Here is a 21520-nt window from a genome sequence, read left to right as displayed (position 1 = left end):
AAGTAGTCAAGGAAGTTGTCAGGAGAAAGAAAGAGGCTGATGTTCTTCTGCTTAGGAAAGATGTGAGAAAGGTTTCTAATTTTATTCCTAAGCAGAAGAACATCAGCCTCTTTCTTTCACCTGACAACGCCCATGTCAGATTTCAAAATTAAGTTAAAGAAATCAGTTTGCTCTTTTGAGAAATGGATTTCCGTGCAGAATTCAGCACAATTAACTGATGGGTTTTGAAAAAAAAAAGTTTTATTCCATGACAGTATCCCTTTAAGTAGTCCCAGGAAGCTTTTCACTCCGCTGCTTTTGATGAGTGGGAATTTGTTCTGCCCGCTGCGCCGAGATGTCAGATAATTGCGAGTGGCATCTGGCCGCGTGTTTACATGTTTACACAGCAGATGTTACGGCATGAAATCATTACTTTGCAAATGTTCTCGCAGGAAGGCAGAAAAGGCATTTCTGCACAATATCAGCAGGAATATTTATGATCCACGGCATATATTAACCTCCTTAAAGGGGTGGTTCACCTTTAAGTTAACTTGTAGTAGGTTATAGAATGCATCATTCTAAGCAACTTTTCAGTTGGCCTTCATTTTTTTTATATTTTTTTAGTTATTTGCCTTCTTCTTCTGAACCTTTCCAGCTTTCAAATGGGGGTCACTGACCCCATCTAAAAAACAAATGCTCTGTAAGGCTACAAAAGTATTGTTATTGCTACTTTTTATTACTCCTCTTTCTATTCAGGCCTCTCCTATTCATATTCCAGTCTCTTATTCATATCAATGCATGGTTGCTAGGGGAATTTGAACCCTAGCAACCAGATTATCGAAACTGCAATCTGCTGAATAAAAATCTAAATAACTCAAAAACAACAAATAATAAAAAATGAAAACCAATTGCAAATTGTCTCAGAATATCCCTCTCTACATCAGTGATCCCCAACCAGTAGCTCATGAGGAACATATTGCTCACCAACCCATTGGATGTTGCTCCCAGTGGCCTTAAAGCAGGAGCTTATTTTTGAATTCCGGTTTGGAGGCAAGTTTTGGTTAAATAAAAATCAGGTGTGCTGCCAATCAGAGCCTCCTTTAGGCTGCCAGTCGACATACGGTTACTAAATAGCCAATCACAGCCCTTATTTTGTACCAACCAGGAATATTGTTCATGCTTGTTTTGCTCTAAAATTCTTTTTATGTCTGAATGTTGCTCGTGGGTAATAAAGGTTGGGGACCCCCGCTCTACATCTACATCGACATCTAATTTCCACTGATGTTCTGACCTTCTCTCCAACAGCAGTCCCATCATCTTTGGGGCAAGTCTTCTTTATGATGACCCATTTCCTCCTGAAATTTGTGGATTTAAAGGAAAACTAATGCCTTAAAATGGGCTAGACTGACTGTATTTTATATACTGAACATATTGTACCAACCCAAAGGCTCATCAGCCCTATAACAGTAATGCTCCAGGCCTTTAAAGTTGTCCACAGGTGCTCCCCATCTTGGATCTTGTCAGTGGCACTGCACATGCTCAGTATGTTCTGGGTTGCTGCTGAGAAGCTAAGCTCAGGGGTCTTGGGAAATCATTAAAGTGATTGTTCATCTTTGAGTTAACTTGTAGTATGATGTAGTGAGTGATATTCTGAGACATTTTGTAATTGGAGTTATTTAGCTTTTTATTCAGCAGCCACCCAGTTTGCAGTTTCAGCAATCTGGTTGCTAGGGTCCAAATTACCTTGGCAACCATGCATTTGTAGCCTTACAGATCATTTGTTTTTAGATGGGGTCAGTGACCCCCCCCCCCATTTGAAAGCTGGAAAAAGTCAGAAGAAGAAGAAAGCAAATAACTAAAAAAATGATTAAAAATAAATAAAGAAGACCAACTGAAAGGTTGCTTAGAATTGTCCATTCTATAATAAATGTTAACTTCAAGGTGAACCACCCCTTTAAAGGAGAATTTAACACATAGTTTAAACCCCCCCCTACCCTAGGTAGACCCCCCCTCCCCAGCCTACCTGCCCCCTTGGGCAAATGCCCCTAATTTTTTACTCACCCCTCCGTGCAGATTCTGGCCTCAGAGTTCACGGCAGCCATCTTCTTCTTCTCCGGTAATCTTTGTGCATTGACGGCATTTTTGGCGCATCCACAGTTGGAGTAAATTTCTGGTCCCGAGTAACTGCGCATGCGCCGAAAGTCACGAAGATTTCCAAAAATATTTTGCAAATTTCCGTGACTTTTTGTGCATGCAGTGGCATGCGCCGAAACTTCCGAAAAAGACTGAAGAAAGAAGATGGCTGCTGTGAACTCTGAGCCAGAATCTGCACAGTGGGGTGAGTAAAAAGTGAGGAGCATTTTCCCGGATGGGGGGGTGGAGGGCAGGGAGAGAGGTCTACCCAGTGTAGGGGGGGAGGGTTTTTTTTATTCCTCCTTCAAGCAGAAAGTAAGATCACATCTGCCATAAAATCGCATATGAAATGTGCCCAGACCATTCCTTCTTGGTATATTTTTATTTTTAGTGGTTAGTGTCCCCTTTAGGACCATCAACTTAGCAAATCTGATTCCATCCTCTTTTTTTTTTCTCCCCCCAGAAACCAAATCTGAAGCAGAGGCTTGTCCTGAGCCAGCTGAGAGTGGATTCGTGGACAGAAGAGTTGGACGCGGCCCTTGATGGCTTTGCGTCGGATGTTACCCAGAGAACGCTGGCCGTATACTTTGACCCTCACATGGGGCTGAGGGTAGAGGCAAACCTGCCGGCACAGGTGAGCTGCACTTACTGATACCTGGGAAAGCTGCACTCCATTGCCTAAAGGTGCCCATAGACGTAACAATTACCATCTTTTTTGGAAAAGATGTTTCCAAGAAAGATGGTTGGTTTCAATACACACGTGTAGAGCTGAATGGTCAGATATACATATAGAGACAATAGAATTCTACCTGTATCTGACCATTCAGCACTAACAATGGCCGATGTTTAGGTCCCTTCAAAGGCGCCCGATCAAAATTTTCCATCCAACCCGATCGATGAGCTGAACGATATCCAATATCTTCTGCCGATATCGGTCGGCTCATTTCCCACCATACACACACCGAATATTAAATGATATTATCTGTGCATCTATGGCCACCTTTAGTCACACAGTGAGGCTTTCATAGAGACATTCCCTTCCACTTATTGTCTAGCTTTATCCTAGTATGTACACATAGAAGCCTGGCTTTTTGTCTTGCTGGCCCCTTCCTCCACCAGGGGCGCCCCTGCCTCGCCCTCCAAAGACACCTCGCCCACCTCCACCGGCTCCTCTACCCTTCATCTGTTTTAGTTCTGCATCCCTCCACGACCTCTGCCCTTTGACCTCACTTCTTCCTTTACCATGTCGATAATCAGGAATCCGCAAATATTTAATTGTGCTTCCACATATATAGCACTCTGGCATCCTCCAAAATGTATCACCATCCCTTGAAGTACAGATAACTTCTCTTAAGGTGGCCATACACGGGCCGATAAAAGCTGCCGACAGACCGTTTCTGCAGCTTATTGGCCCGTGTATGGGGCCCCGCGATGGGCTTCACCGATCGAGATCTGGCCAGATCTCGATCGGATGGGACAGAAAATCCCGTAGGATCGCGGCCGCATCTAACCGCCCGTTTGGGCATCGTTAGGATCCGATCGTTGGGCCCTAGGGCCCACAATCGGATCAGCCCGATATTGCCCACCTCAAGGTGGGCATATCGGAGGGACATCGCCAAACGAGCGGATCTCTCCATGTATGGCCACCTTTAGATTGATGTTCATCCAGTTGTCACAGCTCACTAGATGACTATTGTATGTTTTACCATTCTTTAATTCCATCAACATTGGGTGATTCTGGGCGGTTTTTAATAATGATAACGGCAGGTGAAATATGATGTAAAACCTCTCTGTATTCATCTGAGCAACCCTGCTGCACTTCCCATGGAAAGAAAGCATTGGTGCAGTCGCTTTGTGATCCTGTAGGAAAATTGTAAGTGTTTTTAATGTTTTTCATCTACAGACCCAAGCCGCCATGCTGCCCTGCAAATAGGAAGCAATAGGAGTTTGTCATTTGTCAATTTTGTTTAGCAAGCAAAGGGCAATGTTATAATTCAGGGGGGGGGGTTTATTGGTGACTTGCCAGAAAATGAGGGAAAATTCCAGTTTGCAGAGAATATTTTGTACCTTTTAGAGAGGAAAAACAGGCATTTGGGAATGAGTCACGGCTTTGTGGGAAGGTTTAACTGTGTATATTCCGTTCAGTTCCTCTACGGAGCAGGTATATCTTCTGTGTATCTGTATATCTGTACACCTCCTTTTGCTCAGCTGTAGCACCCCACTGGTGTTTAGACTAGGTACTAATTCTGATCTCAAATACAAGAATGGAACATTAAAGGAAAACTATACCCTCCAAACAATGTAGGTCTCCATAAAAAGATATTGCATAAAACAGCTCATATGTAAAACCCTGCTTCATGTAAATAAACCATTTTCATAATAATATACTTTTCTAGTAGTATGTGCCATTGGGTAATCATAAATAGAAAAGTGCCAAACCGACCCCTGGGGTCCAAGATTCACAGTGCACACAAACATACCAACAAACCAAACTTGTTAGGTCACATGAGCCAATTAACAGAGTTCTGTCTTTTGCTTCAACACTTCTTCCTGTTACAGTTAGAGTTGCAGTATTTCTGGTCAGGTGATCTCTTCCTGTTACAGTTAGAGCTGCAGTATTTCTGGTCAGGTGATCTCTTCCTGTTACAGTTAGAGCTGCAGTATTTCTGGTCAGGTGATCTCTTCCTGTTACAGTTAGAGCTGCAGTATTTCTGGTCAGGTGATCTATTCCTGTTACAGTTAGAGCTGCAGTATTTCTGGTCAAGTGATCTCTGAGGCAGCACACAGATAATCACGAAATGGTGGCTCAAGGCAAGAGATGTAAAAGGGCAATATTTACTTAAATATATAGACCAGTTTGAATTTAAAGATTTTGAATTAAAGATTCTTTAATATGCCACTTAATATGATGTAAACTATCTGTTAAGTGTTAATTTTAGGGGTATATTTTTCCTTTAAATTCATATTGTTAAAGGGGCCACCCATTAGCACAGGTGACTGTGGGGATCGACAGTATGGACTCCTGGATGAGAGAGAGAACATAAGGTGGGAGTTTTAGATGAGTGACATCCCTATACTTTTGTGGGTGGGATTTTAGGAAGTGAATTTAAAGGGGAACTATTGCGAAAATTAAAATGGAGTATAAGCGTCCTCATACTGAAATAAGAAACTTTCTAATTACAATCAATTAAAAATTCTGTACCGCTTCTGAAATAATCAAGTTTATGTTTACTATTCACTGACAGTTAGATCCAATATATCTTATAGGGGGGCTCCTTTCCTAGCAGATGTACCTGTATTAGAGCTCACTCTATTAAACTCACCCAACATCATGTCTCTCTACATGCAGGATTTGTGCAAAAGGCAATTATTTTGTTAGATTTTGTTTGTACTGGAATCAGTTATTTGAGTGAGCTCTAATACATGTGCTAGGAAAGGAGCCCCCCCTATAAGATATATTGGATCTAACTGTCAATGAATATCTGACACCCAACTGCTGCATGAAGACAGAATGAAGAGAAACAGATGCTGAGAGAGGGATAGTGAAGATAAACTTGATTATTTCAGAAATGATGCAGAATATTTAATTGATTGTATTTAGAAAGTTTTTTTATTTCAGTACGAAGAAGCTTATATTCAATTTTCATTTTCGTAATAGTTCCCCTTTAAAGGGGCCACCGATGAGCACAGGTAGCTGTCGGGATCGAGTGCATAGGGGACAGTATTGTGAATAAGGATTAATTATATCTTAGTTGGGATAAAGTACAAGTTACTGTTTTATTATTACACAGAAAAAGGAAATCATTATTAAAAATCTGAATTATTTTGATAAAATGGAGTTTGTGGGAGATAGGCTTGCTGTAATTCAGAACTTTCTGGATAATGGGTTTCCAGTTAATGGATCCCATACCTGTAATAATGGTAAATATTTGGAGAGAGCACTGAATTGTGTGAATGTTCCATAAGAATGTTACCTATGATGGACCCACATTTGTTTTGTTCCATCGATCATGATATCTGCCACGGGCCTCCTGACTCCCGTACAACAAAATTTTCGGGAGCCCCTGGGCCCTGCCCACCCGGGCCCAAGCCCTGCCCACTCCACATCACAGTTAAAAGACCACAAAGACATCAGCCCTAAAAAAGGTAATCCCCCCCACACACAAGTTATAAAAAGCTATTGGGGTCAGGGCCCCCCTATAAGTAAAAAAATATATATTGGCGCCAGGGCCCCCCCATGAAAGTTTTTTTTAAATAACCATTGGTGCCAGGGCCCCCCTTACAATGGGGCCTCAAAGTATATTTTTTTAAAAAAACATTGGTGGCAGGGGCCTATAGAGTATTAAAATAATACATTGGTGGCCAAGGGATTAAAAAAAAACAAAAATTACATTGGTGTTCAGAGGAATTGAACTCGTGGCTTCAGGACTTCAACTTCGGCTCCTTTCGTGACTATGGGTCTTTTCGCCACTTCATGACTTCAGTTTTGGCTGTCTTTGTTACTTCGGGTCTTTTCGCCACTTCAGAACTTCGGTTTAGACTGTTTTCGGGGCTTCGGGTCTTTTCGCCGCTTCAGAACTTCGATTTTGGCTGTTTTTGTGACTTTGGGTCTTCCCGCTGCTTCAGGACTTCAGTTTCGGCTGTTTTCGGGACTTTGGGTCTTTTCGCCGTTTCGGGACTTTGGCTGTTCGGATTTTACGGCACTTCTGCATTTCGGGACTTCGGAAGGAGGTGGCATGGCTTTGGCGCTGTCAAGGGGGGCCTGGCTCTTTAGAAAAGTTCATCACTGTCGGGCCCCCCTGATGGCCGTGACTGTACCCCCCTGATGGAGGCCCTGCCCATGAGCAATGCAGACTCCAGAATGTGAATCAATTGTAGCTGAAATGTAACACACATTAAGCTCAGCGGATGCTCAGACTGGGCTGTGTTTGAGCAATCTGTTACTGTTCCTTTAATTGGTAAAAAACATTCTGTTATTTACAGAAGGAACTTGGCTGTTCCTTCCCCGAGCGGCGAGATACCCCCGTAGGGGCGACGTTTACAGCGATCCAGCAGGACTGCTTGTTTACTGATTATTGGGTAACGGTACATGAATTTCTGGTGCCATAGGAACAAGGGGCTGCGTGTGATTTTGGCCTTGCCTCACTCTCTAATGCCACTTACTGCCATTCTCCTCCTTCTCGGGCCCTGTGGAGATTGTTCCATTTTATGTGCACTTTCCAGCTGGAGGTGCGGGGGTTTATTTTTAGGACAATTTTGTGTTGTTACCTGGAAGTGATGGCAGTACTCAGCCAATGGGAAAAGCTGTGCCAATGTGTGCCCTGCTGAGCGGCCATTCTGACCCTCTGGCTAAAAGATTTTGCACTTAGTCTTCATTATGTACAGAGGAATATGGGTCCTAAAGGCGGGAGAGGGATTTACTGAGCCCATCCCCAAATTCTCATTTATTTTAATTCAATAACATTGCATTGACGATGAAAGGAATAGATATACGTATACAGTCATATGAAAAAGTTTGGGAACCCCTCTTAATTCTTTGGAGTTTTGTTTATCATTGGCTGAGCTTTCAAAGTAGCAACTTCCTTTTAATATATAACATGCCTTATGGGAACAGTAGTATTTCAGCAGTGACATAACGTTTATTGGATTAACAGAAAATAGGCAATATGCATCATAACAAAATTAGACAGGTGCATAAATTTGGGCACCCCAACAGAGATATTACATCAATACTTAGTTACAAATGTAACAGCCTCTAGACGCCTCCTATAGCCTTTGATGAGTGTCTGGATTCTGGATGTGGCTATTTTTGACCATTGGTCCATACAAAATCTCTCCAGTTCAGTTAAATTTGATGGCTGCCGAGCATGGACAGTCTGCTTCAAATCATCCCATAGATTTTCCATGATATTCAAGTCGGGGGACTCCAGAATATTGTACTTGTCCCTCTGCATAAATGTCTTTGTAGATTTCCAAGTGAGTTTAGGGTCATTGTCTTGTTGGAATATCCGACCCCTGCAGCGGAACTTCAACTTTGTGACTGATGCTTGAACATTATCCTGAAGAATTTGTTGATATTGGGTTGAATTCATCCGACCCTCGACTTTAACAAGGGCCCAGTAGTCCCTGAACTAGCCACACAGCCCCTGAACTAGCCGCACAGCCCCACAGCATGATGGGACCTCCACCAAAAGTGACAGTAGGTAGCAGGTGTTTTTTGTGGAATGTGGTGTTCTTCTTCCGCCATGCAAAGCGATTTTTGTTATGACCAAATAACTAAATTTTTGTCTCATCAGTCCAAAGCTCTTTGTTCCAAAATGACTGTGACTTGTCTAAATGAGCTTTTGCATACAACAAGCGAGTGTGTTTGTTTTTGTGTGAGTGCAGAAAGGGCTTCTTTCTCATCCCCCTGCCATACACATGTTCTTTGTGCAAATTGTGCTGAATTGTAGAACGATGTACAGATACACCTGCATCTGCAGCAAGATGTTCTTGCAGGTCTTTGGAGGAGATCTTTGGGTTGTCTGTAACCATTCTCACAATCTTCCGCCTGTATTTTTCTTGGCCTGTCAGACCTGGGTTTTACAGCAACTGTGCCTGTGGCCTTCCATTTCCTCATTCCATTCCTTACAGTTGAAACTGACAGTTTAAACCTCTGAGATGCTTTTTGTAGCCTTCCCCTAAACCCTGATACTGAACAATCTTTGTTTTCAGATCTTTTGAGAGTTGCTTTGAGGATCCCATGTTGTCACTCTTCAGAGGAGAGTCAAACAGAAGCACAACTTGCAATTGGTCACCTTAAATACCTTTTCTCATGATTGGACACACCTGCCTATGAAGTTCAATGAGTTAATCCGACCAATTTGGTGTTGCGATTAATCAGTATTGAGCAGTTACATGCATTCAAATTAGCAAAATTACAAGCGTACCCAAATTTTTGCACTGAATACTGCTTCACTAAAAATCTTTGTACAGAAAACAACAGTACTCAGATGTTCCTGGGAAATGGAAGACATACCACTGTTATCTTTTTTGTTGAAAGTGGAGTAAATTATTATGCAGGCTGAGAGGGGTTCCCAGACTTTTTCATATGACTGTATAGAGAGCAACCCTCCAGCTGCTGGTAAAGGAGCAGGAAAGGCTAAAGTTAGGTAAGAAGTATCAGAAAGGTCTATATAAATACACCAGTAATCCCTCAAAGTAATGCTGCTCTGAGTCCTCTGTCAAAAGAAACAGCACATTTCTGTCCTTCTATTGTTTATGGGCTTCAGTTTGCCACTCTGCATGGACATTAATTCTATTCTGGTACATACACAAGATTTTGGGGTAGAGTCCTGCAGCGGGTTGGGTACCTGTGGGTTAGCCGCAAAAACCTGCGGTACCCTACGGTTTGCGGGTAGAAGTTCGGGGTGCAGGTATAGATGCGTTTCGGAGGTTCTTCGGGTTTGCGGGTCGGGCGGCGGGTCTTCTCAATAGCGTTTTTACTCCTTTTTTCTGATAACGCCTTGTTCCGATGATGTCACTTCTGGTTCACAATGAGAGCACTTCCTGTTTTACTCCTTTTTTTCTGATCACAACTACTTCCGATGATGTCACTTCTGGTTCACAATGACAGCACTTCCTGTTTTACTCCTTTTTTTCTGATCACAACTACTTCCGATGATGTCACTTCTGGTTCACAATGACAGCACTTCCTGTTTTACTCCTTTTTTTTCTGATCACAACTACTTCCGATGATGTCACTTCTGGTTCACAATGACAGCACTTCCTGTTTTACTCCTTTTTTTCTGATCACAACTACTTCCGATGATGTCACTTCTGGTTCACAATAACAGCACTTCTTGATTCTTGATAGTCAGCAGGTCCGGGTTTGCGGATAAGTTACTTTCGGGTCTGATCGGGTAAGAATGTGGGTTGCGGATTTCAGGTTCCAAAAAATGGACCCGTGCAGGACTCTATTTTGGGGTGATTACACAATTTATTTTAGTAACAAATGGTCACAAAATGGCTCCAATCTGCTTGCTGTGGTTGTGTAATTCCAATACTGCAGGAAACAAAATGTAAATAATAAATATAGTGTAAGTAAAGTTTGTTTTGCTCAACTAAAATGATAGAAAAGAATTTAGAATTATTTCTTAAGGTCACAGGTCTTCTTACTGCTAAAGAAAAAGTAAAGTAAATTACAAATGACTGCCCACATTTACTTCCATTTTCCCCTTTGTTTACCTGCATTTCAGCGTGGGCACCTGACTCCATTTCCATCTGTCTGGGATCATTCCTAAATTTACTGAACATCGCTTGCAGATAAGTTCTTCTTTGGATCGGCAGCTGCTCTGCTGTAAACAGGGTCAGCCTCGTAGAATTTGGCAATGGGATTCCTTCCCCAGAGCAGCTATTCAGCCAGGTGTGGTGTCGCAGCAGTGCAGTAGAACACCACCCTTTCAAATGAATAATTCAAATAAGCCCATTAAGGCGCCAAGACGTTGGCAACTGGTAAATAACAAGTGTTGAGTGGGAGGTGGGTGCTCATAACGCACTTCTATAAAGTTATCTCAAAACAAAAGAACTAAACTGGAACAAGAAGTGTTTTTAATCAACTCAGCTGGCACTTGCAGCATAGTCGGCAGTCACATGCTCGTCTGTAGTCACGTGCCAAGTCCAAACAATCACACTGCCTCCCCAAATTCTCTGTACCCCTTGTCTGATTCCTCTAAACTAGTGGTTCCCAAACTGGGGCTCACCTAGATGGATACAGAGCCTTAGCTTGGAGGTGCACTCTAACAACAGTTTCGGACAATTGGGTATAATGGATATTTGCTATATGCTAGGTAGTCATGGGGCAAATTCACTAAAGGGCAAATTTTCGCCAGCGACCGCTTCACCACACTCCGCACCACTTCGCCAGACGCAAATTCGTTACCACTATGCTAATTCACTAGAATGCAAAGTTGTGTCTCAGCAACAGAATGTTGGCGAATTTTCACTAGCGTTACTATGGCTGGGCAAGCATTTTATAGTGAATTTTCGCTAGCGTTCATTTCTGCCTTCACTTCACTAGCACTCTTGCGCTTACGTTTTGCCTTCCAAGTCTTTCTTACAACCTTCAAACTGGTGTGAGGACAGACCCATTTGTGTTGGCCTTTGACTTAACTAGGTAACACTACACACCTTGATAACATTGGTTTTTGTGTGATTTTTGGATATGTGTGTGGGGCTAGATGATCCTGCCTAGTATCTATCTAGTATCTATGTACCACAAATCAGTCAGCTCATTGATTGGGCAGATATGAAACTGTCATCTGCTGATGCACCATGTTGACCAGTGCATGGAACTTCAGCAACTGATGATATACAGCTGACCATACCTTATTTGACTCCTTGTAGGACATCTGGCCATTTAGACCACAGGCCCATTGATCAGATTTGTGCTAGATCAGGCCATGTAGGACATTGAAATGCTCTCCTGGAGCCCCCTCCTTCACCCCCTAGTCATTGGCACCCACTACCAACCTGTAGTACTTTAGTGCACAGGCTTGGCCTCTACTACTGCCCAGATATATGCATTGGTTGTTCTTCAGTTTGGTGGGGCCAAGGGGAGATGCAGAGGACGACCCCCAGAGAAGATGAGCCTTGTGTTGGCTAATGGCCTTCTGATGCAGTGGTCCTATTAAATATGAACCAGAGAGGCTTAGTGTTGACCAGTCTTAGTCAGGCAAGTGGACACAGTATAGTTTCTCGACGATGCCTCAATTAACTTGGCCAACTTTAAGGCTCATGCTTACATGGTCTTTAGGTCACACATATCTTATTGATTCCCTTGTGATGAGAAAGTGGTGGCAGATCAGTTGAGAGCTGTAGTACAGCAACATCTGGCATGTTGGCAGATGCACAGACTGATGTAGGGAATGAGAACTGATTGTCTCCACGTGAGATCTTCTTCTTCATTTCACACTGAATCTGTGAAGGACACGTCACCGCAAGTTCCTTGGCCAAATTCCCTAACTACTTGCACTGCTCCCTCTGTGCGTGTGTTCCCCGTAAGTGCAAAGTTTTGTGCCCCCTCCTGCCCCAAGCAACATGTTTCTGAGTATATTTCCCTGCGGGCCCCTGTTTATCTGCAAGGGTAAAAGCAATTTATTATGTTGTGCTTCTGATCCGTGGGAGCCGAGTCAATAGACTTCTTTCAATAACATGGGACTTGCTTGCCCCCAGTTGTGCCATGAGATATATTTGTGGCTCATATTTGTGTTTTTGTTGTTTACTGTACGTACATGTGAGGCTCAGCTCAATAATTCATAGCGCTACTGTCAATATTTGGAATATTTCCAGCCCTCCATGTTGCTGTTGTAAGGCAGACTAGTTGGATAAACCAAGTCTTCAACAATCTTGTGCTGGCAAACAAAATTAGCATCAAATCATGAGGTAGTGTGTTGTGTGCACATACACAGGGGCTCTTTGTGCAGTTGTGCTCAACAATTTTACATGCACTTATTGCAAAACAAAATCCACCATCCCAGTTCTATTACCCACTATTTCTCCCATGAACCTGATCCCCCACCCCAATTCTATTCCCACTATTCTCCCATGAACCTGATCCCCCTCCCCAATTCTATTGCCACTATTTCTACCTTAGAGCTGCTCCCCTATCCCAGTCTAATTCCCTCTATTTCTCTCATGGGGCTGCTCCCCCAACCCAATTCTATACTCACCATTTCTCCCATGGAGCAGCTCCCCCACCCCAATTCTATACTCACTATTTCTCCCTTGGAGCAGCTCCCCCACCCCAATTCTATACTCACTATTTCTCCCATGGACCTGATCCTCCACCCCAATTCTATACTCACTATTTATCCCTTGAAGCTGCTCTCCCACCCCAATCCTATTCCGACTATTTCTCCCATGGAGCAGCTCCCCCACCCCAATTCTATACTCACTATTCCTCCCTTGGAGCAGCTCCCCCACCCCAATTCTATACTCACTATTTCTCCCATGGACCTGATCCTCCACCCCAATTCTATACTCACTATTTATCCCTTGAAGCTGCTCTCCCACCCCAATCCTATTCCGACTATTTCTCCCATGGAGCAGCTCCCCCACCCCAATTCTATACTCACTATTTCTCCCTTGGAGCAGCTCCCCCACCCCAATTCTATACTCACTATTTCTCCCTTGGAGCAGCTCCCCCACCCCAATTCTATACTCACTATTCCTCCCTTGGAGCAGCTCCCCCACCCCAATTCTATACTCACTATTTCTCCCATGGACCTGATCCTCCACCCCAATTCTATACTCACTATTTATCCCTTGAAGCTGCTCTCCCACCCCAATCCTATTCCGACTATTTCTCCCATGGACCTGATCCCCCACCCCAATTCTATTCCCACTATTCTCCCTTGGACCTGTTCCCTCACTCCAAATATTTTCCCACTATTTCTCCCATGAACCTGATCCCCCACCCCAATCCTATTCCCACTATTTCTACATTAGAGCTGCTCCCCCATCCCAGTCCAATTCCCTCTATTTCTCTCATGGGGCTGCTCCCCCCACCCCAATTCTATACTCACTATTTCTACGATGGAGCAGCTTCCGCACCCCAATTCTATACTCACTATTTCTCCCATGGGCCTGATCCTCCACCCCAATTCTATACTCACTATTTATCCCTTGAAGTTGCTCCCCCACCCCAATTCTATTCCCACTATTTCTCCCATGTACCTGATCCCCCGCCCCAATTCTATTAACAGTCCATGTGCCCTGGTCCTAAGGGAGACAAATACTTCCAATAATCCTCACCCAGTGGTGTAATTTAAGGGGGTTGTCACCCATGACACAAAAATGTGTGTGAAATTGCAGGTCACCCATGGCCCCCCTATAGATGAATCAGACGCCTGCCCCTTGGGATCTGCTTCCTCCATAGTTATGTCACTGCCCTCCCCCTGAGTACCTGGGTATCCTGGTTCAGTTCATTATGTGGCTGTATCTCACTACCCATGGCTATCAAGGCTATGCAATGCATTGGGAGGTATAGTTGCACAACATCTGCAGGGTCACAGGTGTCTCGTCCCTGGTCTGACTACAGATATAAGGAAGCTACTTGTTGTGAAGCTGATTCTAACGAGCGCTAATGAGTCTAAATGAGTTGAATTAGTGTGAGTGTTCTTATACAGGGGCCAACGTGCTCCCGGCCACCCCATGTGCTGTCAATACTGTGACTATAGCAATTAATATATTAGCCCATAACAAGTGACTATAGCAATTAATATATTAGCCCATAACAAGTGACTATAGCAATTAATACATTAGCCCATAACAAGTGACTATAGCAATTAATACATTAGCCCATAACAAGTGACTATAGCAATTAATACATTAGCCCATAACAAGTGACTATAGCAATTAATACATTAGCCCATAACAAGTGACTATAGCAATTAATATATTAGCCCATAACAAGTGACTATAGCAATTAATACATTAGCCCATAACAAGTGACTATAGCAATTAATACATTAGCCCATAACAAGTGACTATAGCAATTAATATATTAGCCCATAACAAGTGACTATAGCAATTAATATATTAGCCCATAACAAGTGACTATAGCAATTAATACATTAGCCCATAACAAGTGACTATAGCAATTAATACATTAGCCCATAACAAGTGACTATAGCAATTAATAGATTAGCCCATAACAAGTGACTATAGCAATTAATACATTAGCCCATAACAAGTGACTATAGCAATTAATATATTAGCCCATAACAAGTGACTATAGCAATTAATACATTAGCCCATAACAAGTGACTATAGCAATTAATACATTAGCCCATAACAAGTGACTATAGCAATTAATATATTAGCCCATAACAAGTGACTATAGCAATTAATACATTAGCCCATAACAAGTGACTATAGCAATTAATATATTAGCCCATAACAAGTGACTATAGCAATTAATATATTAGCCCATAACAAGTGACTATAGCAATTAATACATTAGCCCATAACAAGTGACTATAGCAATTAATACATTAGCCCATAACAAGTGACTATAGCAATTAATACATTAGCCCATAACAAGTGACTATAGCAATTAATATATTAGCCCATAACAAGTGACTATAGCAATTAATACATTAGCCCATAACAAGTGACTATAGCAATTAATACATTAGCCCATAACAAGTGACTATAGCAATTAATACATTAGCCCATAACAAGTGACTATAGCAATTAATACATTAGCCCATAACAAGTGACTATAGCAATTAATATATTAGCCCATAACAAGTGACTATAGCAATTAATACATTAGCCCATAACAAGTGACTATAGCAATTAATATATTAGCCCATAACAAGTGACTATAGCAATTAATATATTAGTCCATAACAAGTGAGTATAGCAATTAATATATTAGTCCATAACAAGTGAGTATAGCAATTAATATATTAGCCCATAACAAGTGACTATAGCAATTAATATATTAGTCCATAACAAGTGACTATAGCAATTAATATATTAGTCCATAACAAGTGAGTATAGCAATTAATATATTAGCCCATAACAAGTGACTATAGCAATTAATATATTAGCCCATAACAAGTGACTATAGCAATTAATACATTAGCCCATAACAAGTGAGTATAGCAATTAATACATTAGCCCATAACAAGTGACTATAGCAATTAATACATTAGCCCATAACAAGTGACTATAGCAATTAATATATTAGCCCATAACAAGTGACTATAGCAATTAATACATTAGCCCATAACAAGTGACTATAGCAATTAATACATTAGCCCATAACAAGTGACTATAGCAATTAATACATTAGCCCATAACAAGTGACTATAGCAATTAATACATTAGCCCATAACAAGTGACTATAGCAATTAATACATTAGCCCATAACAAGTGACTATAGCAATTAATACATTAGCCCATAACAAGTGACTATAGCAATTAATATATTAGCCCATAACAAGTGACTATAGCAATTAATACATTAGCCCATAACAAGTGACTATAGCAATTAATACATTAGCCCATAACAAGTGACTATAGCAATTAATACATTAGCCCATAACAAGTGACTATAGCAATTAATACATTAGCCCATAACAAGTGACTATAGCAATTAATACATTAGCCCATAACAAGTGACTATAGCAATTAATACATTAGCCCATAACAAGTGACTATAGCAATTAATATATTAGTCCATAACAAGTGAGTATAGCAATTAATATATTAGCCCATAACAAGTGACTATAGCAATTAATATATTAGCCCATAACAAGTGACTATAGCAATTAATACATTAGCCCATAACAAGTGAGTATAGCAATTAATACATTAGCCCATAACAAGTGACTATAGCAATTAATACATTAGCCCATAACAAGTGACTATAGCAATTAATATATTAGCCCATAACAAGTGACTATAGCAATTAATACATTAGCCCATAACAAGTGACTATAGCAATTAATACATTAGCCCATAACAAGTGACTATAGCAATTAATACATTAGCCCATAACAAGTGACTATAGCAATTAATACATTAGCCCATAACAAGTGACTATAGCAATTAATATATTAGCCCATAACAAGTGACTATAGCAATTAATACATTAGCCCATAACAAGTGAGTATAGCAATTAATATATTAGCCCATAACAAAGTGAGTATAGCAATTAATATATTAGCCCATAACAAGTGACTATAGCAATTAATATATTAGCCCATAACAAGTGACTATAGCAATTAATACATTAGCCCATAACAAGTGAGTATAGCAATTAATACATTAGCCCATAACAAGTGACTATAGCAATTAATATATTAGCCCATAACAAGTGACTATAGCAATTAATATATTAGCCCATAACAAGTGACTATAGCAATTAATACATTAGCCCATAACAAGTGACTATAGCAATTAATATATTAGTCCATAACAAGTGAGTATAGCAATTAATATATTAGCCCATAACAAGTGACTATAGCAATTAATATATTAGCCCATAACAAGTGACTATAGCAATTAATACATTAGCCCATAACAAGTGACTATAGCAATTAATACATTAGCCCATAACAAGTGACTATAGCAATTAATATATTAGCCCATAACAAGTGACTATAGCAATTAATATATTAGCCCATAACAAGTGACTATAGCAATTAATATATTAGCCCATAACAAGTGACTATAGCAATTAATACATTAGCCCATAACAAGTGACTATAGCAATTAATATATTAGCCCATAACAAGTGACTATAGCAATTAATACATTAGCCCATAACAAGTGACTATAGCAATTAATACATTAGCCCATAACAAGTGACTATAGCAATTAATACATTAGCCCATAACAAGTGACTATAGCAATTAATACATTAGCCCATAACAAGTGACTATAGCAATTAATACATTAGCCCATAACAAGTGACTATAGCAATTAATACATTAGCCCATAACAAGTGACTATAGCAATTAATATATTAGCCCATAACAAGTGACTATAGCAATTAATATATTAGCCCATAACAAGTGACTATAGCAATTAATACATTAGCCCATAACAAGTGACTATAGCAATTAATACATTAGCCCATAACAAGTGACTATAGCAATTAATACATTAGCCCATAACAAGTGACTATAGCAATTAATACATTAGCCCATAACAAGTGACTATAGCAATTAATACATTAGCCCATAACAAGTGACTATAGCAATTAATATATTAGCCCATAACAAGTGACTATAGCAATTAATATATTAGCCCATAACAAGTGACTATAGCAATTAATATATTAGCCCATAACAAGTGACTATAGCAATTAATACATTAGCCCATAACAAGTGACTATAGCAATTAATACATTAGCCCATAACAAGTGACTATAGCAATTAATACATTAGCCCATAACAAGTGACTATAGCAATTAATACATTAGCCCATAACAAGTGACTATAGCAATTAATACATTAGCCCATAACAAGTGACTATAGCAATTAATACATTAGCCCATAACAAGTGACTATAGCAATTAATACATTAGCCCATAACAAGTGACTATAGCAATTAATATATTAGCCCATAACAAGTGACTATAGCAATTAATATATTAGCCCATAACAAGTGACTATAGCAATTAATATATTAGCCCATAACAAGTGACTATAGCAATTAATACATTAGCCCATAACAAGTGACTATAGCAATTAATACATTAGCCCATAACAAGTGACTATAGCAATTAATACATTAGCCCATAACAAGTGACTATAGCAATTAATACATTAGCCCATAACAAGTGACTAAAAATAGCCCAACAAGTTGACATAGCATAATACATTAGCCCATAACAAGTGACTATAGCAATTAATACATTAGCCCATAACAAGTGACTATAGCAATTAATACATTAGCCCATAACAAGTGACTATAGCAATTAATATATTAGCCCATAACAAGTGACTATAGCAATTAATATATTAGCCCATAACAAGTGACTATAGCAATTAATACATTAGCCCATAACAAGTGACTATAGCAATTAATATATTAGCCCATAACAAGTGACTATAGCAATTAATACATTAGCCCATAACAAGTGACTATAGCAATTAATACATTAGCCCATAACAAGTGACTATAGCAATTAATACATTAGCCCATAACAAGTGACTATAGCAATTAATACATTAGCCCATAACAAGTGACTATAGCATTAATACATTAGCCCATAACAAGTGACTATAGCAATTAATATATTAGTCCATAACAAGTGACTATAGCAATTAATATATTAGCCCATAACAAGTGACTATAGCAATTAATATATTAGCCCATAACAAGTGACTATAGCAATTAATACATTAGCCCATAACAAGTGACTATAGCAATTAATACATTAGCCCATAACAAGTGACTATAGCAATTAATATATTAGCCCATAACAAGTGACTATAGCAATTAATATATTAGCCCATAACAAGTGACTATAGCAATTAATACATTAGCCCATAACAAGTGACTATAGCAATTAATACATTAGCCCATAACAAGTGACTATAAGCAATTAATATATTAGTCCATAACAAGTGACTATAGCAATTAATATATTAGCCCATAAACAAGTGACTATAGCAATTAATATATTAGCCCATAACAAGTGACTATAGCAATTAATACATTAGCCCATAACAAGTGACTATAGCAATTAATATATTAGCCCATAACAAGTGACTATAGCAATTAATATATTAGCCCATAACAAGTGACTATAGCAATTAATACATTAGCCCATAACAAGTGACTATAGCAATTAATACATTAGCCCATAACAAGTGACTATAGCAATTAATATATTAGCCATAACAAGTGACTATAGCAATTAATACATTAGCCCATAACAAGTGACTATAGCAATTAATACATTAGCCCATAACAAGTGACTATAGCAATTAATACATTAGCCCATAACAAGTGACTATAGCAATTAATACATTAGCCCATAACAAGTGACTATAGCAATTAATACATTAGCCCATAACAAGTGACTATAGCAATTAATACATTAGCCCATAACAAGTGACTATAGCAATTAATATATTAGCCCATAACAAGTGACTATAGCAATTAATATATTAGCCCATAACAAGTGACTATAGCAATTAATACATTAGCCCATAACAAGTGACTATAGCAATTAATACATTAGCCCATAACAAGTGACTATAGAATTAATATATTAGCCCATAACAAGTGACTATAGCAATTAATATATTAGCCCATAACAAGTGACTATAGAAATTAATATATTAGCCCATAACAAGTGACTATAGCAATTAATATATTAGCCCATAACAAGTGACTATAGCAATTAATACATTAGCCCATAACAAGTGACTATAGCAATTAATAGATTAGCCCATAACAAGTGACTATAGCAATTAATATATTAGTCCATAACAAGTGACTATAGCAATTAATATATTAGCCCATAACAAGTGACTATAGCAATTAATATATTAGCCCATAACAAGTGACTATAGCAATTAATATATTAGCCCATAACAAGTGACTATAGCAATTAATACATTAGCCCATAACAAGTGACTATAGCAATTAATATATTAGCCCATAACAAGTGACTATAGCAATTAATACATTAGCCCATAACAAGTGACTATAGCAATTAATATATTAGCCCATAACAAGTGACTATAGCAATTAATACATTAGCCCATAACAAGTGACTATAGCAATTAATACATTAGCCCATAACAAGTGACTATAGCAATTAATACATTAGCCCATAACAAGTGACTATAGCAATTAATACATTACCCATAACAAGTGACTATAGCAATTAATACATTAGCCCATATTCAGTAGATTAGCGCAGACTCAGGCCTGAGCCGGGTCCTATTGATTGGGCTGGAAATTGAATTCCTACCTGGTTTGTAGCTGGGGCCCCTCTCTCTTAAGGCTTCTTGCTCTGATTCCCCTTACAATATTTATAGATCTCCTGTGTCTCCTCTTTCATGGGAAAATGAGCCCCTTTATTTGTGTATATATATTTATATATTATATACACACATAAATAGCTGCCCTCTTATTTGCTTGATATGTGTCACATGGTATAACTGAATCAGTTATCTAACGACATTATAGATACCTGATAGTCTAGGACCTATTATGGACCAATCATTCAGCTTGGGGGGGCCAAAACAATGGTATTAGTCTGATTTGGCCTGATGCAGAGACAATTTGCAATTGATTTTCATTTTCTATTAATTGTGTTCTTCTTCTGATTCTTTCCAGCTTTCAAATAGGGGTCACAGACCCCATCTGAAAAACAAATGCTCCATAAGCCTACACATGCATTATAATTGCTACTTTTTATTATTCCTCTTTCTAGTCAGGCCCATCCTGTTCATATTCCAGTCTCTTATTTAAATCAATGCATGGTTGCTAGGGTAACTTGGACCCTAGCAACCAGATGGCTGAAATGACAAACTACAGAGCTGCTGAATAAAAAAAGCTAAATAACTCAAAAAACACAAATAAAAAAAATGAAAAACAATTGCAGATTGTCTCAGAAGATCACTCTCTACATCATACTAAGAGGTGAACAATCCCTTTAAGCATGTGGTATTTGTACAGCAGGGGGCGCTCCTGTCACAAATTCATGATGTACACAGTGTAGAACTGCTAATATCATGAGAACTTCTAATGTTAAGTGTAAAAGTGCCCATCCTAACAGCAGCCTGGATGGCTCAGGTGCCTTCTATAAATACACAGGGCAATGTGGCAGTTTTGTGTGCCAGTCACATGTACTCATTAGCACCAATAACTCCTCCCACAACTTAGTTAT

The 21520-nt window shown here is 39.4% G+C and overlaps 1 protein-coding gene across 3 annotated transcripts in view; it reads left to right on the top strand.

The window, feature by feature from the left end:
- The window catches only part of dnah2.L (dynein, axonemal, heavy chain 2 L homeolog), a 113616-nt gene that overhangs the window by 7674 nt on the left and 84422 nt on the right, over positions 1-21520 (top strand). For all 3 annotated transcript variants that reach the window (XM_041587379.1, XM_041587378.1, XM_041587380.1), the window contains exon 4: positions 2576-2746. In XM_041587379.1, the coding sequence (XP_041443313.1) occupies positions 2576-2746 (171 nt within the window). The remainder of the gene's footprint in view (positions 1-2575; positions 2747-21520) is intronic.

Source organism: Xenopus laevis, chromosome 3L, assembly GCF_017654675.1.
Source record: "Xenopus laevis strain J_2021 chromosome 3L, Xenopus_laevis_v10.1, whole genome shotgun sequence".
Taxonomy (NCBI): domain Eukaryota; kingdom Metazoa; phylum Chordata; class Amphibia; order Anura; family Pipidae; genus Xenopus; species Xenopus laevis.
This window is presented reverse-complemented; position numbering and strand designations above follow the sequence as displayed.